This window comes from Eublepharis macularius, chromosome 18, assembly GCF_028583425.1.
Source record: "Eublepharis macularius isolate TG4126 chromosome 18, MPM_Emac_v1.0, whole genome shotgun sequence".
NCBI classification, from domain to species: domain Eukaryota; kingdom Metazoa; phylum Chordata; class Lepidosauria; order Squamata; family Eublepharidae; genus Eublepharis; species Eublepharis macularius.
This window is the reverse complement of record NC_072807.1, coordinates 17,904,502-17,925,300: the sequence shown is the minus strand read 5'-3', so window position 1 is coordinate 17,925,300 and position 20,799 is coordinate 17,904,502. Positions and strand designations below refer to the sequence as shown.

Sequence of the window (20,799 nt, the reverse complement as noted above, 5' to 3'; positions counted from 1 at the left end):
CTTCCCTTCAAGTTATAACATCGCCTTGGAAAACTCCCTGCAGCTATTTGCTTAGCAGTGCTAAAAGAAAGATACACAATGCTTCAAGGACTTAACGTTCTTGAAACCAAACTTGAAAAAAAGGGAGTTTTAAAAATAAACTACACTTCACCAGTATCAGGCAGGAAAACACGCAATATCCAAGTCATATGCAGTCCACGTCTGTACAGATTTTCTTTTTGTTTGTTTCTAAACTTTTGCCTTTGGACCTTTAATTCAGGTCCTCCTTATATTACCTTAAACTTTTACCTCAGGAGGGCTCTGGTCACAACCAACATTCTTCTTTTTTTCTCCACACAAACAGAGCCTCAGTTGTTTTCTATTTTACCCAGGCTTATACCTTGAGATATAACACCTTCCCTTTGGGATTTAAACCCCCCTGCAGTGTTAACATCACCTGTGGCAATTTGCCCTGTTTGTGTGACCTATATATTGCTGCCTCCCAAAGGTTGTTGCTGCCAACAAAGGCTTTCCCCATCAGACCGCTTCTGTTTAACTGGCATTATAGGAAGGCTTTGTTATAGATGGTAGTACGATAGAGTGGTTAGCGCACGGCCTGTGAGGTAAAAAGGGAATTTTTTTTTTGCTTAAACAAAAGTAGAATTTAGAAACACATAAGTATGATGGTTGCAGAGTTTGGTAAGTATATTGGTTTCAGAATAGTTCTTAAGCTTGGTGGTTTCAAAAACAGTTATCTTTTCACAGATCCAGTCACAAAAACTTATTTTTTCACACAGATCTTCACTAACAGAACAGGCCTTCCTCTCATCCACACAGTGTCAAAATATTTTCTCAACAGATTCACTCAGGCAGTTCCACATTGTTTGCCTGAATTGGCAAATAAATACTTTCTCTGAGTATACACAGACAGCTCAGGCTCCACACAGCTACCATTCAGTCAGAACTGACTCCATTCACCCATCCAGCTCCGCTCCTTCTTTCTTTAGAGGCCTGCATTTAAACTCACAGTAACATGTACTATAAACCCCACATTAACCAGCAGGCATAAAATATTCAAACTTAATTACTTGCAAAACTTTATGACACCCATCTGTGATTTTGCAACATGAGTCAAGAATCTTGCATCTGACATAGATTTAAAGTTAAACAGTATTCCTTCCCCTTCACCATAAATGTCTGCCAGAGTGAAATTCCCAAGAGTCAGTTAATGCACTAAGAACCTGTGCTGAGTGGATCCCCTGAAGAAAGTAGGTGGCTTGCTGTGAGAGAAGCAAGCCAAACAAAAGAGAGAGCCAGTTTGGTGTAGTGGTTAAGAGCGGCAGGACTCTAATCTGGAGAGCCGGGTTTGATTCCCCACTCCTCCGCTTGAAGCCAGCTGGGAGACCTTGGGTTAGTCACAGCTCTCTCAGAGCTCTCTCAGCCCCACCCACCTCACAGGGTGTTTGTCGTGGGGATAATAATAACATACTTTGTAAACTGCCTGAGTGGGCATTAAGTTGTGTTGAAGGGCAGTATATAAACTGAATGTTGTTGCTGTTGCTATTGCTATTGCTGTTATAGATTGCTAGGAGAGCCAAGCCGTATGCTAAGAACACGAAGAGCCCTGCTGAATCAGACTCATAGTCTTTCTAGGCCAGACTTCTTTCTCACACAGGGCCCAACCACTGATAGACCAACCCTCCACAAACCTATCTACTACAGAAGTGAGAATCAACAAAACCGTGTCCATTATCGCAAATATACACAGAGGTGAATCAGATCTAAGAGTTGTTTTGCATATTAAAATGCATCCAATGTGTGATCGCTATCAAGTATACACAACAGCATCAGCCAGTCTCAGCAAATGGATGTGTTCCAAGCATGCATATTCACATCAGCAGGTGCAAACGGCACAACTGCAAATTATGTGCAGACTCTTGGATAAAAATCTTCCTTGACTATCAGAACGGTGAATTACTAGAAGTCGGAGAATGTCCACCTTTTACCCACTGAATGATGCCCACAAGTTTTACTTCATACTGGCTCAAAGGATTTTGGGAGTCATCTCCATACACATTCTTGTCTTTCTCCCTTTTAACATCTGGGGGAACCCTAAACAGAGCAACTGACTCAACACTAGCTTAGTTTATCTTTGAAAATATCCGTGAATCCTCAAAGCAGCTAGATTTTCCCTAAAAATCCAGGAAGTTTTAAATCACTCCTCCCTATACCCTTTCTTTGTTTACGGGAGTCTGTAAACTCAATAATAACAGCATTTGATTTATATACTGCCCTTCAGGACAACTTAATGCCTACTCTGAGCAGTTTACAATGTATGTTATTATTATCCCCACAACAATTATCCTGTGAGGTGGGTGGGGCTGAGAGAGCTCCAAGAGAACTATGACTGACTCAAGGTCACTCAGCTGGCTTCATGCGGAGGAGTGAGGAATCAAACCTGGCTCTCCAGATTAGAGTCCTGCTGCTCTTAACCACTACACCAAACTGGAAACAAACAGCCCTGCTGGATCAGACCAGTAGTTTAGTCCAGCATCTTCTTTCATACAGTGGCCAGTGCACTGGGCATTGTAGCACCAGTATTCTGAGGTAGACTGCCTCTGGGTATGGAGGCTCCCTTTAGAGATCATGGCTAGTAGCCATTGATGGACCTTTCCTTCACAAATCTTTATAATTCCCTTCTAAAGCCACCTGTGCTACTGGCCATCATTATGTCCACGGGCAGTAAATCCCACTATTTAATCGCTCAAAGAAGTCCTTCCATTTGTTTGCCCTGAACTTATTGCCCGTCAACTTCACCGGGTGATTCCTAGTTGTACTATGATGAGAGAGGGAAGCAAAGCTCAAGAGACATTCTGTTTCTTGGCTGGTAGAAATTTCTTTCCCAGCTCATTGAGCAGCTGTTGCTTTGTATTAAGAGCATAAGAGCCCTGCTGGCTTGGACCAAGATGTGCTTGTCATGTTCATCAACAGTAGACAACCAGATTCCTTCCTGAAAGTGTGACTGTGATAGTCTTTGATTAAAATATGGCATTTCTGGTATTCAGAGGTACACAGGAGGTGGGGGCAGCTTCAAGCACAGAGAGATTCAAGAGGGGATTGGATAAACATATGGAGCAGAGGTCCATCAGTGGCTATTAGCCACAAGGTATAGATGGAACTCTCTGTCTAGGGCAGTGATGCTCTGTATTCTTGGTGTTTGGGGGGCAATCAGTGGGAGGGCTTCTAGTGCCCCTTCCCCACTGGCAGACCTCCTGAGGACACCTGGTTTTTTGGCCACTGTGTGACACAGAGTGTTGGACGGGATGGGCCACTGGCCTGGTCCAACATGGCTTCTTTTATGTTCTTATGATCTGGAAGGTTCCATGTAGAATGTTAACATTCAAAAGGTAGAACAAGAAAAGAACCAATCAACAACCTATCAATAAGCCGATCCCGTTGCATACAACAGTCTCCCCACTGACATCAAACAATCCATTGCTATTTTTGAGCAATGAAGGAAGCATTTTTTTAAAAAAAATCAAAATGGAGCTGTGGCTCAATAGAAGAGTCTCTGCTTTGTACGTAGAAGGTCCCGAGTTCAGTCCCCACTCCCCAGCAATTTCCACTTTAAAATGTTCAGGTAGTCGATAAACTACCTGAACATGGGTCCAATCCCATGGCTGCCAATGCCATTTTAGAAGCATTTGTAGTTGTTGTTGTTTTTAATTGCCATGAAGCTACAATCCAGAGTGTGGCAGCCCCAGGAGGACTTCTTCCCCCCTTGCACATTTTTAGGTGTCAAAACAGGCCCCTTTGCTGTTTTGGCACCTAAAAAGATGTGGGGCGCGCACGAAGGGCTCCTGGGGGCACTGCACATGCACCCTGAATCAGCACCTCATGGCAATTTTGAAAAAACTACAACTGCTTCTAAAATGGTAGCTGTGGCCACAGCATCGACCTGTGGTTGCTGTCACTTGTACTACCAGAGGACAATGGTGACGCTGAAAGACAAAAGATAAGATTCCTCATCAGGCAACTTCATACGTTTACATGAAGCAAAAACTCAGTAGTTAGTCGTGAAACATGTGAAAATCCATTACATAAGAACTGCGGGCATGCCCACAGCCAGAGGCAGAAGCAATGGAAGCCAGACATCCATGCAGCGTTTAAGAACAGCCACAAGATGGCACCCCTGAAGTGATCTATTAATTCTCATCTTTTTATTTTTCTCCTACTGCAGCCTACAAGAAACCCTCATTAAAATTCCGGTAAATAGATACAGCAATATTTTTAAAAAGCTTCCTGGTTTCAAAAGGGGATTATACAATAAGGCAAAATATTTTAGTGCACCAAGCCAGCCAACAGGATCAACAGAGAATGAACACAAAAGCGCACTGAATCACTCGTAACGGCCATTAAAATAATGAAGCGTCCAAGATCTTTTTTTTAAAAAAAATAGATGGATGTCATAGACATTTATCCATTTATCCTTTACCACTTATCACACAATTATACATACAATGCTGGCAGCTTGCAAGCCTAAGAAAGAAGCTGTGAGGCCTGCCTAGGACTGAAAAGCCCTCATCACCACTCCAGAAAGAAATATGTAATATGAATTCAGATTTGATGAGGAATACTTATTATCAGGGGTCATTTTGTAGAAAAAGAGCTGGAGGAACTCATTAGCATAACTCATTAGCATATGCCACACCCCTTGCCATCACTGGAAGTGTGTCATTGGTATAACATTTGCATATGCCACAATCCCTGACATCACCTATCCTGGCTGTTTTGGACCCAATCCGGCCATTCAGGGCCAAAATTGGGCCCAAAATGGCAAAAAAGGGGCTGGAAATGGCTAAAAAGGGGCCCAAAATGGTCAGGACTGGGCCACTGATGAGTGGGAGAGTGATCCACCACCCGACAGAGGCCCTATCCAGGCTGATTCGGCCCCAATCCAAGCCATTTTGGCCCCCAAATGGGCGGGACCAGATGAGCGGGACCATCTGACACGTGACCTCTTTGGGGAACTGCTGGAACTGCGTTCCTGTGCGTTCCCCCTCAAAATGAGCCCTGCTTATTATTCACTTCATGTATACCCCTCTTTTCTACCCAATGAGGACCCAAAGTGGCTTACATCATTCTCTTCTCCTCCCACTTTATCTTCACAACAACCGTATGAGGTACGTTAAGTGTGCCAATTGGCCCAAGGAAACTCTTGAAGCTTCCATGGCAGAGAGGAGAATCTACCCTGGGTCTCCCAAACCCTGGTCCGGCACTCTGCCTACTGGATCAGACTGGAAGTGAGGCATTCCTGCAAACATCTCTGCCGCTAATATTAACAATTTCGACTTGATGCATGATTAAAATAATAACTGTCTTTATATACTGCTCTGCTAGACAGATAAGAGCTCCATTCAGAGTGGAAAACAAAGGCAGTGTTATTATTATCCCCACAATACATCTGGGGAGCTGGGGCTGAGAGGAGTGGCTTACCCAAGAAAACCTACTTAACTTGTGGCAGTAGGGGGATTTGAACCAGCAGAGTGCTGATGATTCAGAGCCCAGCCACTTAACCACCATGCTACAGCAGCTCTTCAAGTCCCAACAGAGTCAGTTTGGTATAGCGGCTAAGAGCAGCAGGCCTCTAATCTGGAGAACCGGGTTTGATCCCCCACTCCTCTACTTGAAGTCAGCTGGGTGATCTTGGGTCAGTCACAGCTCTCTCAGAGCTCTCTCAGCCCCACCCACCTCACAGGGTGATTGTCATGAAAATAAAAACACACTTTGTAAACCACTCTGAGTGGGCGTTAAGTTGACCTGAAGGGCAGGGTATAAATCAAATATTATTATTAAGTTATTAAGGTGACAATTTTTAGAGGATTTATCAGGGAGATTGCACAGTGAATGTGACTTTGGAAACATTTCACATTTATGATCTGCAAAAAAAGGAAAGAGTTGGATTTCAAACTGGTAAGCTGTGGTCCAGTCCATATTTGAAGAAAGAAGGAATCTCTAGATGATTAAAACAAAAACATCCTTTCCCCCACCTGCCCCAGGACAAAAAGTTTATAAATCGCCAATTTGGAAACCTGTAAATTTAGCATTTTGCAAAATTTAAGATCAAGTCAAGAGAGGCATTTTAAAATCATTTTAGTCACTAAAATTAAACTGACTCTGACAAATCAACAACCTACAAAACTGGTCTTTGCTAGGATAATTCCTCTATACTTGTTCTGCAAAGCTCATTAACAGCCAGACTTGTACTGACATGAATGAGTTTCTGCTGAAGCAGAGGAACACGGGGATCTGAAAAACCATGCACATTTACTCATCGGTGCATGAGAAACCTCTTGATGAAATCTCCCTGTGGTCCTCCTGCCCTGCATGGAGGAGATAAACGGCCTCTTCTTCTGGGGTGACGAGAAGAGCATCTTCATCTGCTTTCACACAAGAGTGGCCTTGTATTGAATCAAACCACCGTTCCATCAATATCCGTATCGCCTACTCTGTTTGGCAGTGACTCTCCAGGGTCTGAAGCTGATGTCTTTCATATCGTCTACTACCCATGCCTTTTAACTGGGGATGCTGGGATCTGAACTGGGAACCTTTTGCTCTGCCACTGAGCCAGTGCCCCTCCCCTTATGCTCTGCTCATGCCAAGCCGCTCTTTAAAAGCACCTATTATACATGTGCCATCTTGTATCTTTACCCTCTCTTTTGGTCTGCTTGGCATTCACTCTCTCCGCATCTTGATTCAAGCTATCCTCTTTACTCTTTTAACAAACGAAAGGGGAAGGACAGTTTTCTGGCGCTGGCTGCAACAGCCAGAGCTAAATGTTAGTCATATCAAAACTGTGTGTAGGAAGGAAGAGAGACTGGGATAGCAAAGTATTATTATTATCATCATCATCAACAACAACAACAACATTTAATTTATATACCGCCCTTCAGGACAACTTAACATCCCCTCAGAGTGGTTTACAATGTGTGTTATTATTCTCCTCATGACAATCACCCTGTGAGGTGGGGGGTGGGCTGAGAAAGCTCTGAGAGAGCTGTGACTGACCCAAGATCACCCAGCTGGCTTCAAGCGGAGGAGTGGGGAATCAAACCCAGTTCTCCAGATTAGAGTCCTGCCACTCTTAACCACTACATCAACCTGACTCACTGTCAAATGAATGGATCAATTTGATGACAATGGATCTCTCCCAAAGTAGCAGCTAAGGTCAAGCGAACCTCATAAGCGGCTGTGTGTTGTTGTTGTTGTTTTTGTTATGATTAAATTCATTAATAATCCATTTTCTGCTTAATGGGCTCAAAGCAGTTTACATAATTCTCCTTTCCTCCTATTTTATTCTCACAACAACCCTGCTAGGTAGGTTGGGCTGAGTGCATGTGACAGGTCCAAGTTCATCCAGCAAACTTCCATGGCAGAGTGAGGATTTGAACCTGGGTCTCCCAGATCTTAGTCCGACACTCTAACCACTACGCTACAGTAGTAAGTGATGTAAAAGACCTCCACCTGAGATTCTGGAGAGCTGCTGCCAGTCAATGGAGACGAGGCTGACCTTGATGGAGTCTGGCTCAGCGGAAGGCAGCTTCCATGAGAGAGAGGCTGTGGTTCAACGGCAGAACACCTGCTTTGCAAGCAGAAGGCCCCAGGTTCAATCCCCAACGTCTCCAATAAAAAGGGTCAGATAGAGGTGATGTGAAAAGACCTCTGCCTGAGACCCTGAAGAGCCACTGACAGTCAGAGAACACATGACTGACCACAATAGACCAACGGTCTCACCTTGTGTATTCTCACACATTGCTGTAAAGATTCCACAACTTCACACTAGCAATAGGCACAGACGTCAAGAGCCCCTGTTTTCGTTTTTAAGAAAAAAGGTTCTAACCCTTCTGACTGTGATGGACGTCTAAAGTTGTGAAACCTCAGAAGGAAAGAGTGGGATGGTCCCCATGATCGACACAGCAACGTTATTCCAAGTAAGCAAACCTGTGCAATTTTGCATAGTTTACGCAAGAAACCATAATCTCCCAAAAGACAACGGTTCTGTAGCTCATAGAAAGTTCTCGCCTTCCCCTTCCCAAATCTGTCTTCACAACTGTGATACAAAAACAACAGAAAGGAGAAGCGTGACTTACCACAGCGATCGCGAATGACCAGATTTCTGCCTTCTTTCAGATGTATTGTTAAGAGATAAGCGAACGAACTGGGCAATTTACTCAGACCATCATTTCCTTCCTGAAGCATCTGCAAAAGAGTTTTAAAAATACTCCGCATTAGTTTCATTTCCCATAAAGAGCAGGCACTAAGCCCAAAGGCTGTGTTCTAGGAACTGAGAGCCACAGGACCCGCATCGCATGTCACCAAGAACCGCATCCCTACAACAAAGACACCTTCCCAAATCCGCTCTTACAAAGATGCGAGGAATATGGGGGAGGGGAACTTATCGAGGAGACCCTCTGATTCTCCCCAGAGAAACGTTCTCTCACGGCATGCAGCAGTTAGAGAGTCAGACCAGATATGGGCAAGCCAAGTTCAAAGCATGCCAGGTGACTTCGGTCCAGTCGAATGCATAATCTACCTCGGAGGGTTGTTGTGAGGATAAAAGGGAAGAGCGGAGAATGATGCAAGCCACTTCGGGTCTCCATTGGAGAAGAAAGGTGGCTATAAATGAAGTAAATGAAATATTTGCCCTACCACTGGGTTTGCTCCAGGTGCAGAGATCAGCAGGGGAAGGGGGGATTTAAAATGGCAGCAAAAGACATTTGCAGGAGAAAATGGCAGGCCAAAACATTTTGCCGTCTACCCGTTTCCCCCCGCAAATGTTCATTCACCAGACAGAACTACTTTAAAGACCAAAGGTGAGCAACCCAGGACTGCAGGACTAAAGACAGGATTTTTAAAAAAGAAAATAATAATAATAATATTCAATTTATATACTGCCCTTCTGGTCAACTTAATGCCCACTCAGAGCACTTTACAAAGTGTGTTATTATCATCCCCGCAACAAAACACCCTGTGAGGTGGGTGGAGCTGAGAGAGCTGTGCTGACCCAAGGTCACCTAGCTGGCTTCAGGTGGAGGAGCGGGGAATCAAACCTGGTTCTCCAGATTAGAGTCCTGCTGCTCTTAACCACTACATTAAATCTTTAAGTTAAGGTATATAGGAAGGGTAGGTGGGATGTTAAAATCACCAGCCATTCTCTTCACATGATTTTTTAAAGAGCTTCTTGGTGATGCTTTACAGAAAAGGAAATGAAAGAGGGGAATACTTGCCAGGAATCCAAGTGCACTTCATGTGCAGATTTATGCTAATATACTAAAACTATTGCACAAGGTGCTCCTGAGTAAATTAGTTACTTGTTGTGGAATCTTGCACATGCCACTTCCTAATAAAGGTCTCACAACAAGCAGTGTTTGGGCTGCGAAAACTTGTGGTTAATCCACCTGTCAGTCATTGGTCATATAATGTTGGACTGCGTCAAATGGATTCTTTTTATGATGCCCCTACCTTGTACAGAGTCCCCCCTCCCCACAACTTCCATTATGATCCTGTGCCACTCTTACAATCTCTTATTTAGCTAAACCTGGGTTTTATCTACAACGTGGCCTGCAACATAATTCTCTTCCTCCATTTTATTCTCATAAGCCTCTGAAGGAGTTAGGCTGAGAGAGAGTAAATGGTCCAAGGTCACCTGCTGAGCTTTCACGGCAGAGTGAGGATTCGAACTCGGACCTCCCAGACTATAGCTTAACACTCTTAACCACTGGTCTCAAAGACCATATCTCAGTAGCTTCTTCTTCCAAAGAAGTATAGTAGTTAGAATGCAGGAACAGGAGACTCAGGGCCAAGCTACAAGTGATGAATGACACTTGAACGGCAAGTGAACAGACTCACGTGTATTCCTCCCTGTTCACTTGTGCTCCATGGTCAAGTGTCATTTGTCACTTGTAGCTTGGCTCTCAGGTTCAAATCCCCACTCCGCCATGGAAGCTTGCTGGGTGACCGTGGGACAGTCAGGTTGTCAGTCTAGCCTACTACACAGGGTTGTTATCATGAGGATAAAACAGAGAAACGGAGAAACATTGTGCAATCCGTCCACGTTCTATGCTTTCTTGCAAGTTTGGCGAGAGCCAGTTTGGTGTAGTGGTTAAGAGCGCAGGACTCTAATCTGGAGAGCCGGGTTTGATTCCCCACTCCTCCCCTTGAAGCCAGCTGGGTGACCTTGGGTCAGTCACAGCTCTCTTGGAGCTCTCTCAGCCTCACCCACCTCACAGGTTGATTGTTGTAGGGATAATAATAACATACTTTGTAAACTGCTCTGAGTGGGCATTAAGTTGTCCTGAAGGGCGGTATATAAATCGAATGTCATCATCATCATCATCATCATCATTATTAAGTGCTTCATGGGAGATAGATATTAGCAATACAAGCTCAGGCTTTGTTCTCTGAGATGGGGGCTGGGTAGGAATCACTTACTGAAGGTTCTTCAAATATCTGAGAGGAACACGAAGAGTCAAAATTGGAGCTTCCACAGGAACGCTGTCAAAAACAAACAGTCCTTTAGGCACGGAAGTTGCAAAAACACCACACTGCACAGCTGTTGGACAGGTTTCTACCCAGGCACAAATCAAGGAAAAGGCAGCACAGAAGACGGCTTTACCTGAGCGTTCTCTGGTGTGGCTCCCACCTGGTGGAGCGGCTCGCCTGAAGAGGTCAGGGAGTCGCCCACACTTGAATTGTTCCTCAGAATGTGTAGAATGGAATTGCTCAAGAAGGCATTTTTTTATCATTTATATCCTTCATTTCTAACCAAAGCCTTTTGCAGCGACCTTCTTGACAGCATCAGGCGCCTCAGAAAATCGTTGCAAGTTGGGAACGGTAAATAGCAATTCCACGACTTACAAGTAAGTTTGCCTCATGGCTGAAGGGGTGGCCTTCCCCCAGACATGGGTTTTTAAACCACCGTTTTTTAGTTTGTATGTGGTAATGATACCTGTCATTCACTATTTATATTTCCTTATTAAAATATTCGTGCACTCATTTTCCCCCTAATTCAAGGCAGCGTACAGTTTGAAATTTAAAAACTATGCAATTCTATAAACCCCAACTACCCCCCTAAAAAGGCCTGTAAGCCCACTCCCTAAAAACTTCTAGAGAAAGTAGGGTGGAGCTTATCTCCGTCCTACTCCTCCACTGAGCAAAGTTTGTTTACTGAAATACTTACACCCCACTTTTCCTTTTGGTTTATGTTTAGAAGAGCCACTTAAGTTGGAGGAAGGCTCCTTAGGTTAGAGGAAGGCTACTTGGAAGAAGGTGGGATCTAGAGATGGGCACGAACAGCAATACGAACCAAAAAAAGACACAAATAGCCCAATCTGCTATTTGCGAGCAAGCTGTTCGTGAGGCCCCGTTCCCGGAGAACGTGTTCATCAGCCAATCATAAAGCCAGACAGTCTGGCACCTTTCAATCAATTCCTCTGGCAACATAGGCATGGACTGTCTGAACTCCGTCTGAACTCCTTCTGGCTTTCCTTCTGGCTTGTAACCCCTCAAAGTAGCTTCCAGCAGACAGTCCAGTTTTTCCCACTGTGAAAAGAAAATGTCAGGAAAAGGAGGGACCCATGGATTATGCCTTTCCCGGGGTGTAATCTCTCTGAAACTTGGGGGGTCTTCAGAGGACAGTGAGGACTATGTCCCCTGAAAAATTGGTGGGGATTGGACATTGGGAAGGTCAGTTTGTAACCCTTCAAAGTAGCTTCCAGCAGACAGTCCAGTTTTTGCCACTGTGAAGAGAAAATGGCATGAAAGGGGGAGACCCATGGACTCTCCTTTCCCTGGCTGAAGTTCAGCTAAGTCACAAGGGGGCCATTCTGGTTCCCATGAACCTCCAACAATGAACATGTTCGTGAACACATCATGTCCATCAATGTTCATGAATCCCTGTTCGTGGATGGCAACGAACAACGAGCACCATGTTCGGGGTTTTTTTTCCTGTTCGTGCCCATCTCTAGTGGGATCTACCCCACTGCCTCCTCACCTTCTCAGGAGCCATGTTCTATAGGGTAGGAGCTACAGCAGAAAAGGCCCTGGGCTCTGTTTGATAGCAGTTTCATTTATCCAGCACCCAGCAGGCAAGAACATTGAGATATTTAAAGGGGGCACAAATCCACCAGGATGTTTAAAGGGGGCACAGAAACTTTTTACACAGAGACTGGTGCTTCTCATCATCTTCAGTCCTAGCCAAGTAGCAATTCCATTGGAAGGTCTTGTAGAATTTGCCCTGCATGGGCCTTAAATGTCAGAGTGCACAGGCACCACAGAAAAGCAATTGCCACGCCACATCTGGGCACACTTCTTCCCATCAAAATAGTTATGCCAAACCTTTAATTTTTGGTCATAGATCCAGGAGTTAGCCTTGTTAGTCTGTAGTTGTAAAATGGTAAAAAAATCCAGTAGCACCTTTAATACTAACCAACTTTATTGAGGCATAAGCTTTCGAGAACCACAGCTTTCTTTGTCAGATAAAGTTGGTTAGTCTTAAAGGTGCTACTGGATTTTTCACTTTAATTTTTGTTGTGTGTGTTTTCCTGGTATCAATGCAGCTGCTCTTTCCATGCTACAGAAGAAGCACGGCAGCTGCTTGTCCTTGGCTCTAGGAAAAGTAATGGCTCCCAAACATCTTGTATCTCGGGCTTCAGCCGACGCACAAGTTGAAAGCAGAAACTGAAAAATACCGTTTGAGCTACTTAGAGATTTAAGAGCAGAAATATGCAATGGTTCTCCCAATGCCTGAAGTCATCAGGAATTGACTGTTCCGAGAGATTCAAACACTGTTGTGAAGAAGATATGCTAATGTGATTACGATTCCTAACTCTGAATGGGAAATTTGGGGTGGAGCCTTAGGAGGGCAGGTATTTTGAGGGGAGAGGGGCATAATGCCATAGCATTTACCCACCACAGCAGCCATTTCCTCCATCGAAACTGATTTCTATAGGCTGGAGATCAGTTGTAATTCCTTGATATCTCCAGGCCGCACCTGGAGGTTCGCAACTAGACATGGGCATGAACCAAAAAAAATTAACGGATCTGTGGTTTGTGGTTCGGTGGCACCGACAAACCCGAACAAACGAACCATAATGAACATTTCCCGTTACCGAACCAGTTTGCAGTTCATGGGCGTCGGAACAGCCCCCATTGCACTTAAAGAGCCCATATTCACAGGGAGTATTTAGCAGGCTCTCCTCCAGCCAGCACCCAAGTTTGGTCAATCTCTCCAATCCGAGGCCCCCAGGAAACTCTCCAATCCAAGGCCCCCAGGAAACTCCCACCAGTTGATGTTGGCCCAGTGTACAAAGGGTTGGCCATCAGAACTGCCTATCAGGGTTTGCAGGGATGAGATTGGAGTGCCCATGGCTACAGAACACCCCCCTTCCCCCTCCCTCCCCCCAGGTGTCTTCTCCCATGTAACCAATTGTAACCAATTTGCAGCTCCATGGTTGGAAGGAAGACCTGCCTATCAAGGTAAGCTGGGCTTCAATTCGGGTTTCCAGAGCGACAGAAGGAGTGCAGACAGAGTTCAGGCATTCCCCCAACTCTGTTTCCAAGGGAATTGATTGATGGTGCCTGACTGTCTGGCTTCACGAACCGGGGGCGAATGCAATGAACCGGGCTTCCAACGAACACTGGTTCATTGGCCATGAACCTTCACGAACCGCCGGATCACAAACAGATGATCAGGCGGTTCATGGGGTTTTTTGGTTCGTAATGCGGTTCGTGCCCATGTCTATTCGCAATCCTATATGTGATAACTGTTTCTGCATCTCCTTTCTTTGCCCCAAAGGTCACAAAAATACTTAAATTTTAAGTAAATCATGGGATTAGCTCATAAGCTTTTCAGTATGCAATATTAAAACATTTTTTCTTTCCTGGACAACCCAATTAAGAAAAGTAATATACTAAACCAGAATCTTGGCTCCTACAGGTCAGGACTGATAAAGCAATGCATAAAGAATGCAGAAGAAACTGGGGCTGGCCAACACCTGGATAATATTCCCCATGAATAAGAAATGTGATGCGGATATTTTGATTTGAAACTCAAAGGAAAGGCAATGCAACAACATTCCATAATCCAAGCATGAATCAACATGTCTCTTCATCTTTGTCAAGCCATAACTCAAACAGGTTCAACTTTCAGACAGTTTACCTGACTTTCAACTCCATTCATCACTTTCATTTCAACGGAGAGGTCAACAGAGGGTTCCACCTTCCAGTGGGGAGTAATTTAAGAGCAGAAATGCACAATGGTCTCCCCGTACCTAAAGTCATCATGAACCAACCATTCTGGGGAGTTCAAACACTGCTCTTGTGAACTCCTTGCTGACCACCTCAAACCTGTAATTTTCTTTGGGGAGGTTTGTAAAGGGGCAATGAGCCCCAACTGACCGGCAATATTCACAAGAACAGCTATCAGTGCTCTATGGCTGCTACAAAAATTCACTGCAGCACAAGAAGTGCCTAACTGCCACTAAATATATATAATGTCATTTATAGTCTGCCTTTCTCACTGAGGGCCAAGCTACAAGTGACAAATGACCCTTGAATGGCAAGTGCATCAAATGGAGAGCAAGTGGAGGGCAAGGGAACAGGGAGGAATACACTTGCCGTTCAAGTGTTATTTGTCACTTGTAGTTTGGCCCTGAGATTCAAGGTGGATTGCACAGTATGAGGTTAATACAATCAGTATCAAGTACATTTCAATACAATACCATAAGGTAAACAGATACATGTTTAAAAGACATCACATTAGCAAGGATCCAAGACAGAGTAGAAAAAATACAGGAGCAAAACATAATAAATTCTAGGACTAACATTAGACAACATAGAGTGCTGGTTGTACATAGGAACACGTATTTAAAGCAGCAGATAATATATAAGGTAAAAATAGCAATGACGTCTATGATCCCCAACTCGTTAGTGAAGCATCTGAGACCCCATCCCTACAATACAGCCTCCCAATTTGAGTAAAAAGCCTTTTTGAATAGTTCGGTTTTGTATCGTTTATGGATGGATGGATGGACAAGTCCTGCATCCGTGGTTGCAAGATGGAGAGAAGGGAGAAGTGTGACAAAGCCAAGAAGAAAAGGATGTCACGAGGAGGAATTGCAATCTACATATCAAAGGATAGTCAGAGCAGTAAACAGTAAACAGATGCCCTGACCTGTCTATCATTCTAACTCTTTGGTTTGTGTCCCTCTGAAACCTAAGGAAAGGGACAGTGTTCAGTCTTCCTAACAAATCTCCCTTACTCAAGGGGAACTGATCTCTATGGCCTGAAGATCAGTTGTAATTCTGGGATATCTCCAGCCTTCCTCCTGGAGGCTAAAATAAACACTCAGAGTCAAAAGTAAAGTGGAAAGCCCACAGCCTGGGTTAAAGAACATTGCTGTCACTCAATGTAATGACACGTGAACTTTCCAATGTGAATAATAGGCCTTCTATTTATATATATGTGCACAAAGTCACTTTACACTTTTGAGACTTCATTCTACTAGCTCGTGATGACTACTGCATTGAGTAATATCATTGTTCTTTAACCCAGGCTATGAGCTTTTCACCTCCTGGAGGCTGGCAACCCTATGATGCTCTTGGGCCAGTCACCCACTTTCAACCTAAACCTACCCCACAGGGTTGTTGTTGGTAAAATAGCATGGAAGGGGGAGGATGCTGTTAAGTAGCTTCTGGTCTCCACTGGGGAGTCTAAACATCTAACTAAAGCAGAGGCGGCCCTTCCCGGGTGCAAAGCTGCAGCCATCCGGCTACAAGCTCTTTGGGTGAACTCTCATCCTCTCTATCTGTCTACCTGACTTCAGGGTTGGAGGAATAAAATGGAGAGGGGAAATAGGTCCACACGACATCTATGGGCCACCTCTCACTTTCTGAGCCCTAGCCAGAAGCAATTACAATGAAACTGCCTTCTACTGAATTGGTCCATCAAAGTCAGTATTTGTCTTTTCAGACAGGCGATGGCTCTCCGCGGTCTCAGGTGGAGGTCTTTCACATCACCTGCTATCTGGGGGTGCTGGAGATCGAACCTGGGACCTCCCGCACGAGAAGCAAGTGCCCTGCCACTGAGACACTGAAAGGTCTCTCAAGCAGGCAGCTGAGCTCTGAAGAAAGGGGAAACAGATCAAGTTTCAACCACACCAAAAAAAAAAAATTCTTGAGTCAGATTTTCTCCTTGTGCATTTCCACCTCTGCCTCCTTTTCAACCCAGTCCCAGGAAACCTGAGTGGTTAATAACCTTTCTAACCATTTTGTGCCCCTCGGCTTGCAACCTCACTATGCATCTAAAAGCTCATTCTTTTTAAAGCAAACCACCTCTTAAAATATCACTTCATTGCTCCCAGGACTTGTGAAGTATGAGGCCCGAAACTCAGAAAGCTTTCAGTTCCTAAGAGTCAAAAGGCAGTTACATGACTAACTTGATTTTCGGCTAAGAAAGAAACCCTACTTTCATTTAAAATATCAGCAGCGGCAAAAAAGCCAGAGCATATAAATGAAAGTTGCCGGCAGGCAATGGCAGGCAAGAATCACAACCATTAAAGCATCTTTAAGAGGAAAAAATGTCCCTGGACCAACAATAATAAAGTTGTTTAACATCTTATATATACAACAGGGCTTTTTTTCTGGGAAAAGAGGTGGTGGAACTCAGAGCCAAGCTACAAGTGACGCCTTACACAGGTTGGACATTTGTCGGCTTCCCTCAAGTTTTTATGGGAAATGTAGGCATCCTGGTTTTACAGATTGGCTCTCCATTACCAGGATGCCTACATTTCCCATCAAAACTTGAGGGAAGCCGACAAGTGTCCAACCTGTGTATGGCGTCACTTGTAGCTTGGCTCTGAGTGGTGGAACTCAGGACTGCACAATGCTGTCACTTTGGGTCAGCTGGAACAAGGGGGGAGTTTTTTAAAGTTTAAATTGCCCTTGGTGAAAATGGTCACATGGCTGGTGGCCCCGCCCCTTGATCTCCAGACAGAGGAGAGATTAGATTGCCCTCCGTGCCGCTCCACCAGCCATGTGACCATTTTCAAGAGGTACCAGAACCCCGTTCCACTGCGTTCCCGCTGAAAAAAAGCCCTGCAACAAAACTCATCATAGAATTTCAGAAAAAAATAGAAAGTTTTCTTTGATTACGTAGCTGAAAATTAAGAACTAAGAACTAATCGATTTTGCTGATAACTGTTATCAAAATTGTAATTTAATATAATGTATTCTAATATAAGTAAGTAAAGAGATGGAGAGGAGAAATATTTTGTAGCTTATACAATCTGTCATTTATCGTTATCTTTGATTCATATGACTATGTTAGAGAATTCTTTTCTTTAATATTATTTTTATCGCTATGTTTTTCTTGTTGTTTTCAAATAAAATATATCATAAACCATAAGGAAAAAAATGTTATTTAGAGATGATTCCACAACCTTCCGTCAGTCAGAGCTCACTTCTTCAGATGCTACAAAGAGGAAATCATACTCCACATTTCCCAATAAAAAGGTGGAATATGATTTCCTATTCATAGCATCTGAAGAAGTGAGCTCAGACTCATGAAAGCTCATGCTAGAATAAATTTTGTTGGTCTAAGGTGCCACAGGGCTTATGGTTCAAAGAGGCAGGGCATAATTAGGCTTGCCAATCTCCAGGTGGGACCTGGAGTTCTCCTAGAAATACCTCTGATCCCCAGAACACAGAGATCAGTTCTCCTGGAAGGAATGGCAGCCTCAAGGGATGGACTCTATGGCATCACATCCCAGCTGAGTAGGGTTGCCAGGTCCAGGTTAGAAAATTCCTGGAGATTTGGAGGGGGGCCTGGAGAAGGTGGGGTTTGGAGAGGGGAGGGGCCTCAGAATGGTATAATGCCATACAGTCCACTCCCCAAAGCAACTGTTTTCTCCAGCGGAACTGATCTGTCACCTGGAGATCAGCTGTAATTCTGGGAGATCTCCAGCCACCACCTGGAGACTGGCAACCCTACGGCTAAGCTCCTCTCTCCCCATATTCTGCCCTGCTCCCAAAATCTCCAGGAATTTCCCAAATTGTTGGCAATCCTAGGTTTTAGACACCAAGGTACCAGATTCAGCAAGCCTCAATTAGTCGTATTAACTATTACCAAAGGTTTTCCCAATATTTTTTTACGTGCTTAGAATCCCTGGCCCGTGCATGCGGCCCAAAGCACTGCCCTAAAGTGACAGAGTGGGCTCCCCCTCTTCATAGGGGGAAGGGAGAGAAAAGGCAGTGATGATAATTTGAAAGTGCCCTCTCTGAAAAAAAAACATCCTTGTATGTTAAAAAAAAAAAGGCGAACATTAGGAAGAAAGCCAACTTCCTGCTAGTTTTCTAGCTAAAAGCACGGAGGCATTTTAAGAACAGCAAGAACAGTAAGTACAGAGTTACAGAAATCAGTGACCATGGATGGAATACACAACACAAGGTAAAGCCAGCCATTTTAATAGTTCCTAGAGGACCCTGCTGTGCACATGGAAGGCCGCATCACCACCAGCATTACCTGCATGAGCCTAATTCTGTTTCCAAGAAAAAGTTCCCTGCATTGATTGGGAAACTGTGTATTACCCATCCAGAGGAGTTAGCCGTGGTAGTCTTCAGTAGCAAAATAGATGCATGGAGGGTAAGAAGAAACTAGCCAGAGAGAGAGAGAGAGAGAGAGAGAGAGAGAGAGAGAGAGACGGATATATGTATACATGGATATATGTATATATGCAAATATATACATACACACATATACATATACATATATACACACATACATACATATATATACACATACATACATGCACATACATATACATACATATATATACACTTATACATACACACACATACACACACACGTGTGTGTGTGTGTGCGTGCGTGCGTGCGTGCGTGCGTGTGTGTGGCCAGTTTCTTCTTACCCTCCATGCATCTGACAAACAGAATTGTGGCTCTCGAAAGCTTATGCTACAGTAAAGTTGGTTAGTCTTAAAGGTGCTACTGGACTCTTTTTCACTGTGTATTACCCAGTGTGCTTCAGTATTTGTAATTCACAAAACTGAGTTTTGCTCCCAAACCCTTTTGGCCTTTAAAGCCGTTCCTGCCGTGCCCCATGCATCTTTTTCCGCTGTCTCAGAGAGAGGCCATGGCTTAGCGGAAGAGCAGCTGATTTGCATGCAGAAAGCCCGAAGGTTCAAGCCCCAGCGTCCTCCAGCTTAAAACGCATCAGATATGATAGATCTCAGTCTCAGGCCCTGAACAACTGCTGACAATCACGATTAGGCAAGATTTATCTGGAGAAATCAATGGTCTGGGCTCAGTAACCCTGTTCACATGTTACAGCGAAAACATCTATTTGTAAGAAAGAACCAACGCGCATTCTCTTTGCAGTTGAAACCGGAGACCAGCACCAGGGTGAATGTTTGGTTTGTATCACACATTCAGCCACACATTTGTTGTATGTAACGTGAGAATTAAATGTGTTCACTGTAACTTGTGAAAGGGGCTTCTATTATGTGTGTTTATCTCAGAGACTCTCTACACAAGACATCTTGCACAGGGACGCTCAAGTGTAGGGAGACACAATGTTAGCTGGGAAGCGTAGTTTTAAAAGACAGATCTGGCAGAGATCGCTCCTCTGAGGCTTGTTAATTTCCTCTTCGCCTCCTCGAAGGCTCTGTCATTTTCACCTCCCCTTTAGGGAGGCGAAGATAAAATTAACAAACCCTCTGAGTAGCAAATGCTGGCTCTGTCTTTTTAAACTACACTTCCCAGCTAACATTGCATCTCCCTACACTTGAGCTTCCCCGTGTAAGATGTCTTGTGTAGAGAGACTCCTAGTCTACAAGTAGCAGCAAAGCATTCTGAAGAAGAACACACACCAAAGGGAACCCGGTACGAACAAAATTATGTTTGCAAGCATCTTTTTTTCACAAACGGACACATTTCGATTTTTTGGCTGCAACATTGGTTCTTTTTAAGAGTCCCAGAACATGACCCTTCTGGGCTAGCCTCGATATCAACCTTACCTCCATGGTGTCTTCTGTAAACTCGCTACTGAAGCTGCTTCTTTGTAGCAGTTCAAAGAGATCCTCGGCCGACTTCTGCTTCACCTCTGACCTCAGCCCAGAAGCAACAGGCTCCTCTGTTCCTCTAACCCCCATTTCCACGTGCACAGTTTCCTGATGACTCCATTGCCAATCCTCTCCATCCCGTTTCAAAGAAGCAGTGCTGCTGTTCTGAAGGAACACCTCAGTTGCAGAAAAACCACTCGGGAGGAAAGTGGACAAAGCTTTGGAACGGGAGCAACTGGTCTCCTCGTCGGCAGCTATCGCAACATTCAACATGTCTGGAACCGAGGAACTTAGACGCCGGTCGTAAGGATGCCTTTTTCTCTCCTGCATCATTTTCGTGCAGGTTTTCTTAGTCCTCCTGATGCTGAGGTTTTGGAGCAAAGGTTTTGTTTTTTGTTTCAGTGATTCCCAGACGGAGGATTTCTCCAGATCCATAATTAAACTAAGCTCCCAACAGCCCGGTGGTATTGCTGGCTTGGAGTCCGTTCACTGACTTCTAAGGGTGAGAAACCAAAACGGAGAGAAAATGTAAGCCAACATTGTAGAGAAGTATGTGGTTGGATTGTATATCAGACTGCCTCAAACATTTTAAATGGGTTCTCAAATAACAACAACCAAAAAAACCCACCTAGGTTGCATTACTAATTCCTCCCAAGGCATTTAAAAAAAAAACAAGCAAATGTT

At 44.2% G+C, this 20,799-nt stretch overlaps 1 protein-coding gene across 1 annotated transcript in view; it reads right to left on the bottom strand.

The window, feature by feature from the left end:
• Window positions 1–20,799, bottom strand: part of MCTP2 (multiple C2 and transmembrane domain containing 2) — a 161,103-nt gene that overhangs the window by 117,073 nt on the left and 23,231 nt on the right. The window contains exons 2-4 of the mRNA XM_055002760.1: window positions 20,071–20,611; window positions 10,471–10,533; window positions 8,130–8,238 (exon numbers count right to left, since the gene is read on the bottom strand). Coding sequence (XP_054858735.1) covers window positions 8,130–8,238; window positions 10,471–10,533; window positions 20,071–20,550 — 652 coding nt within the window. The 5' untranslated portion in view covers window positions 20,551–20,611. The remainder of the gene's footprint in view (window positions 1–8,129; window positions 8,239–10,470; window positions 10,534–20,070; window positions 20,612–20,799) is intronic.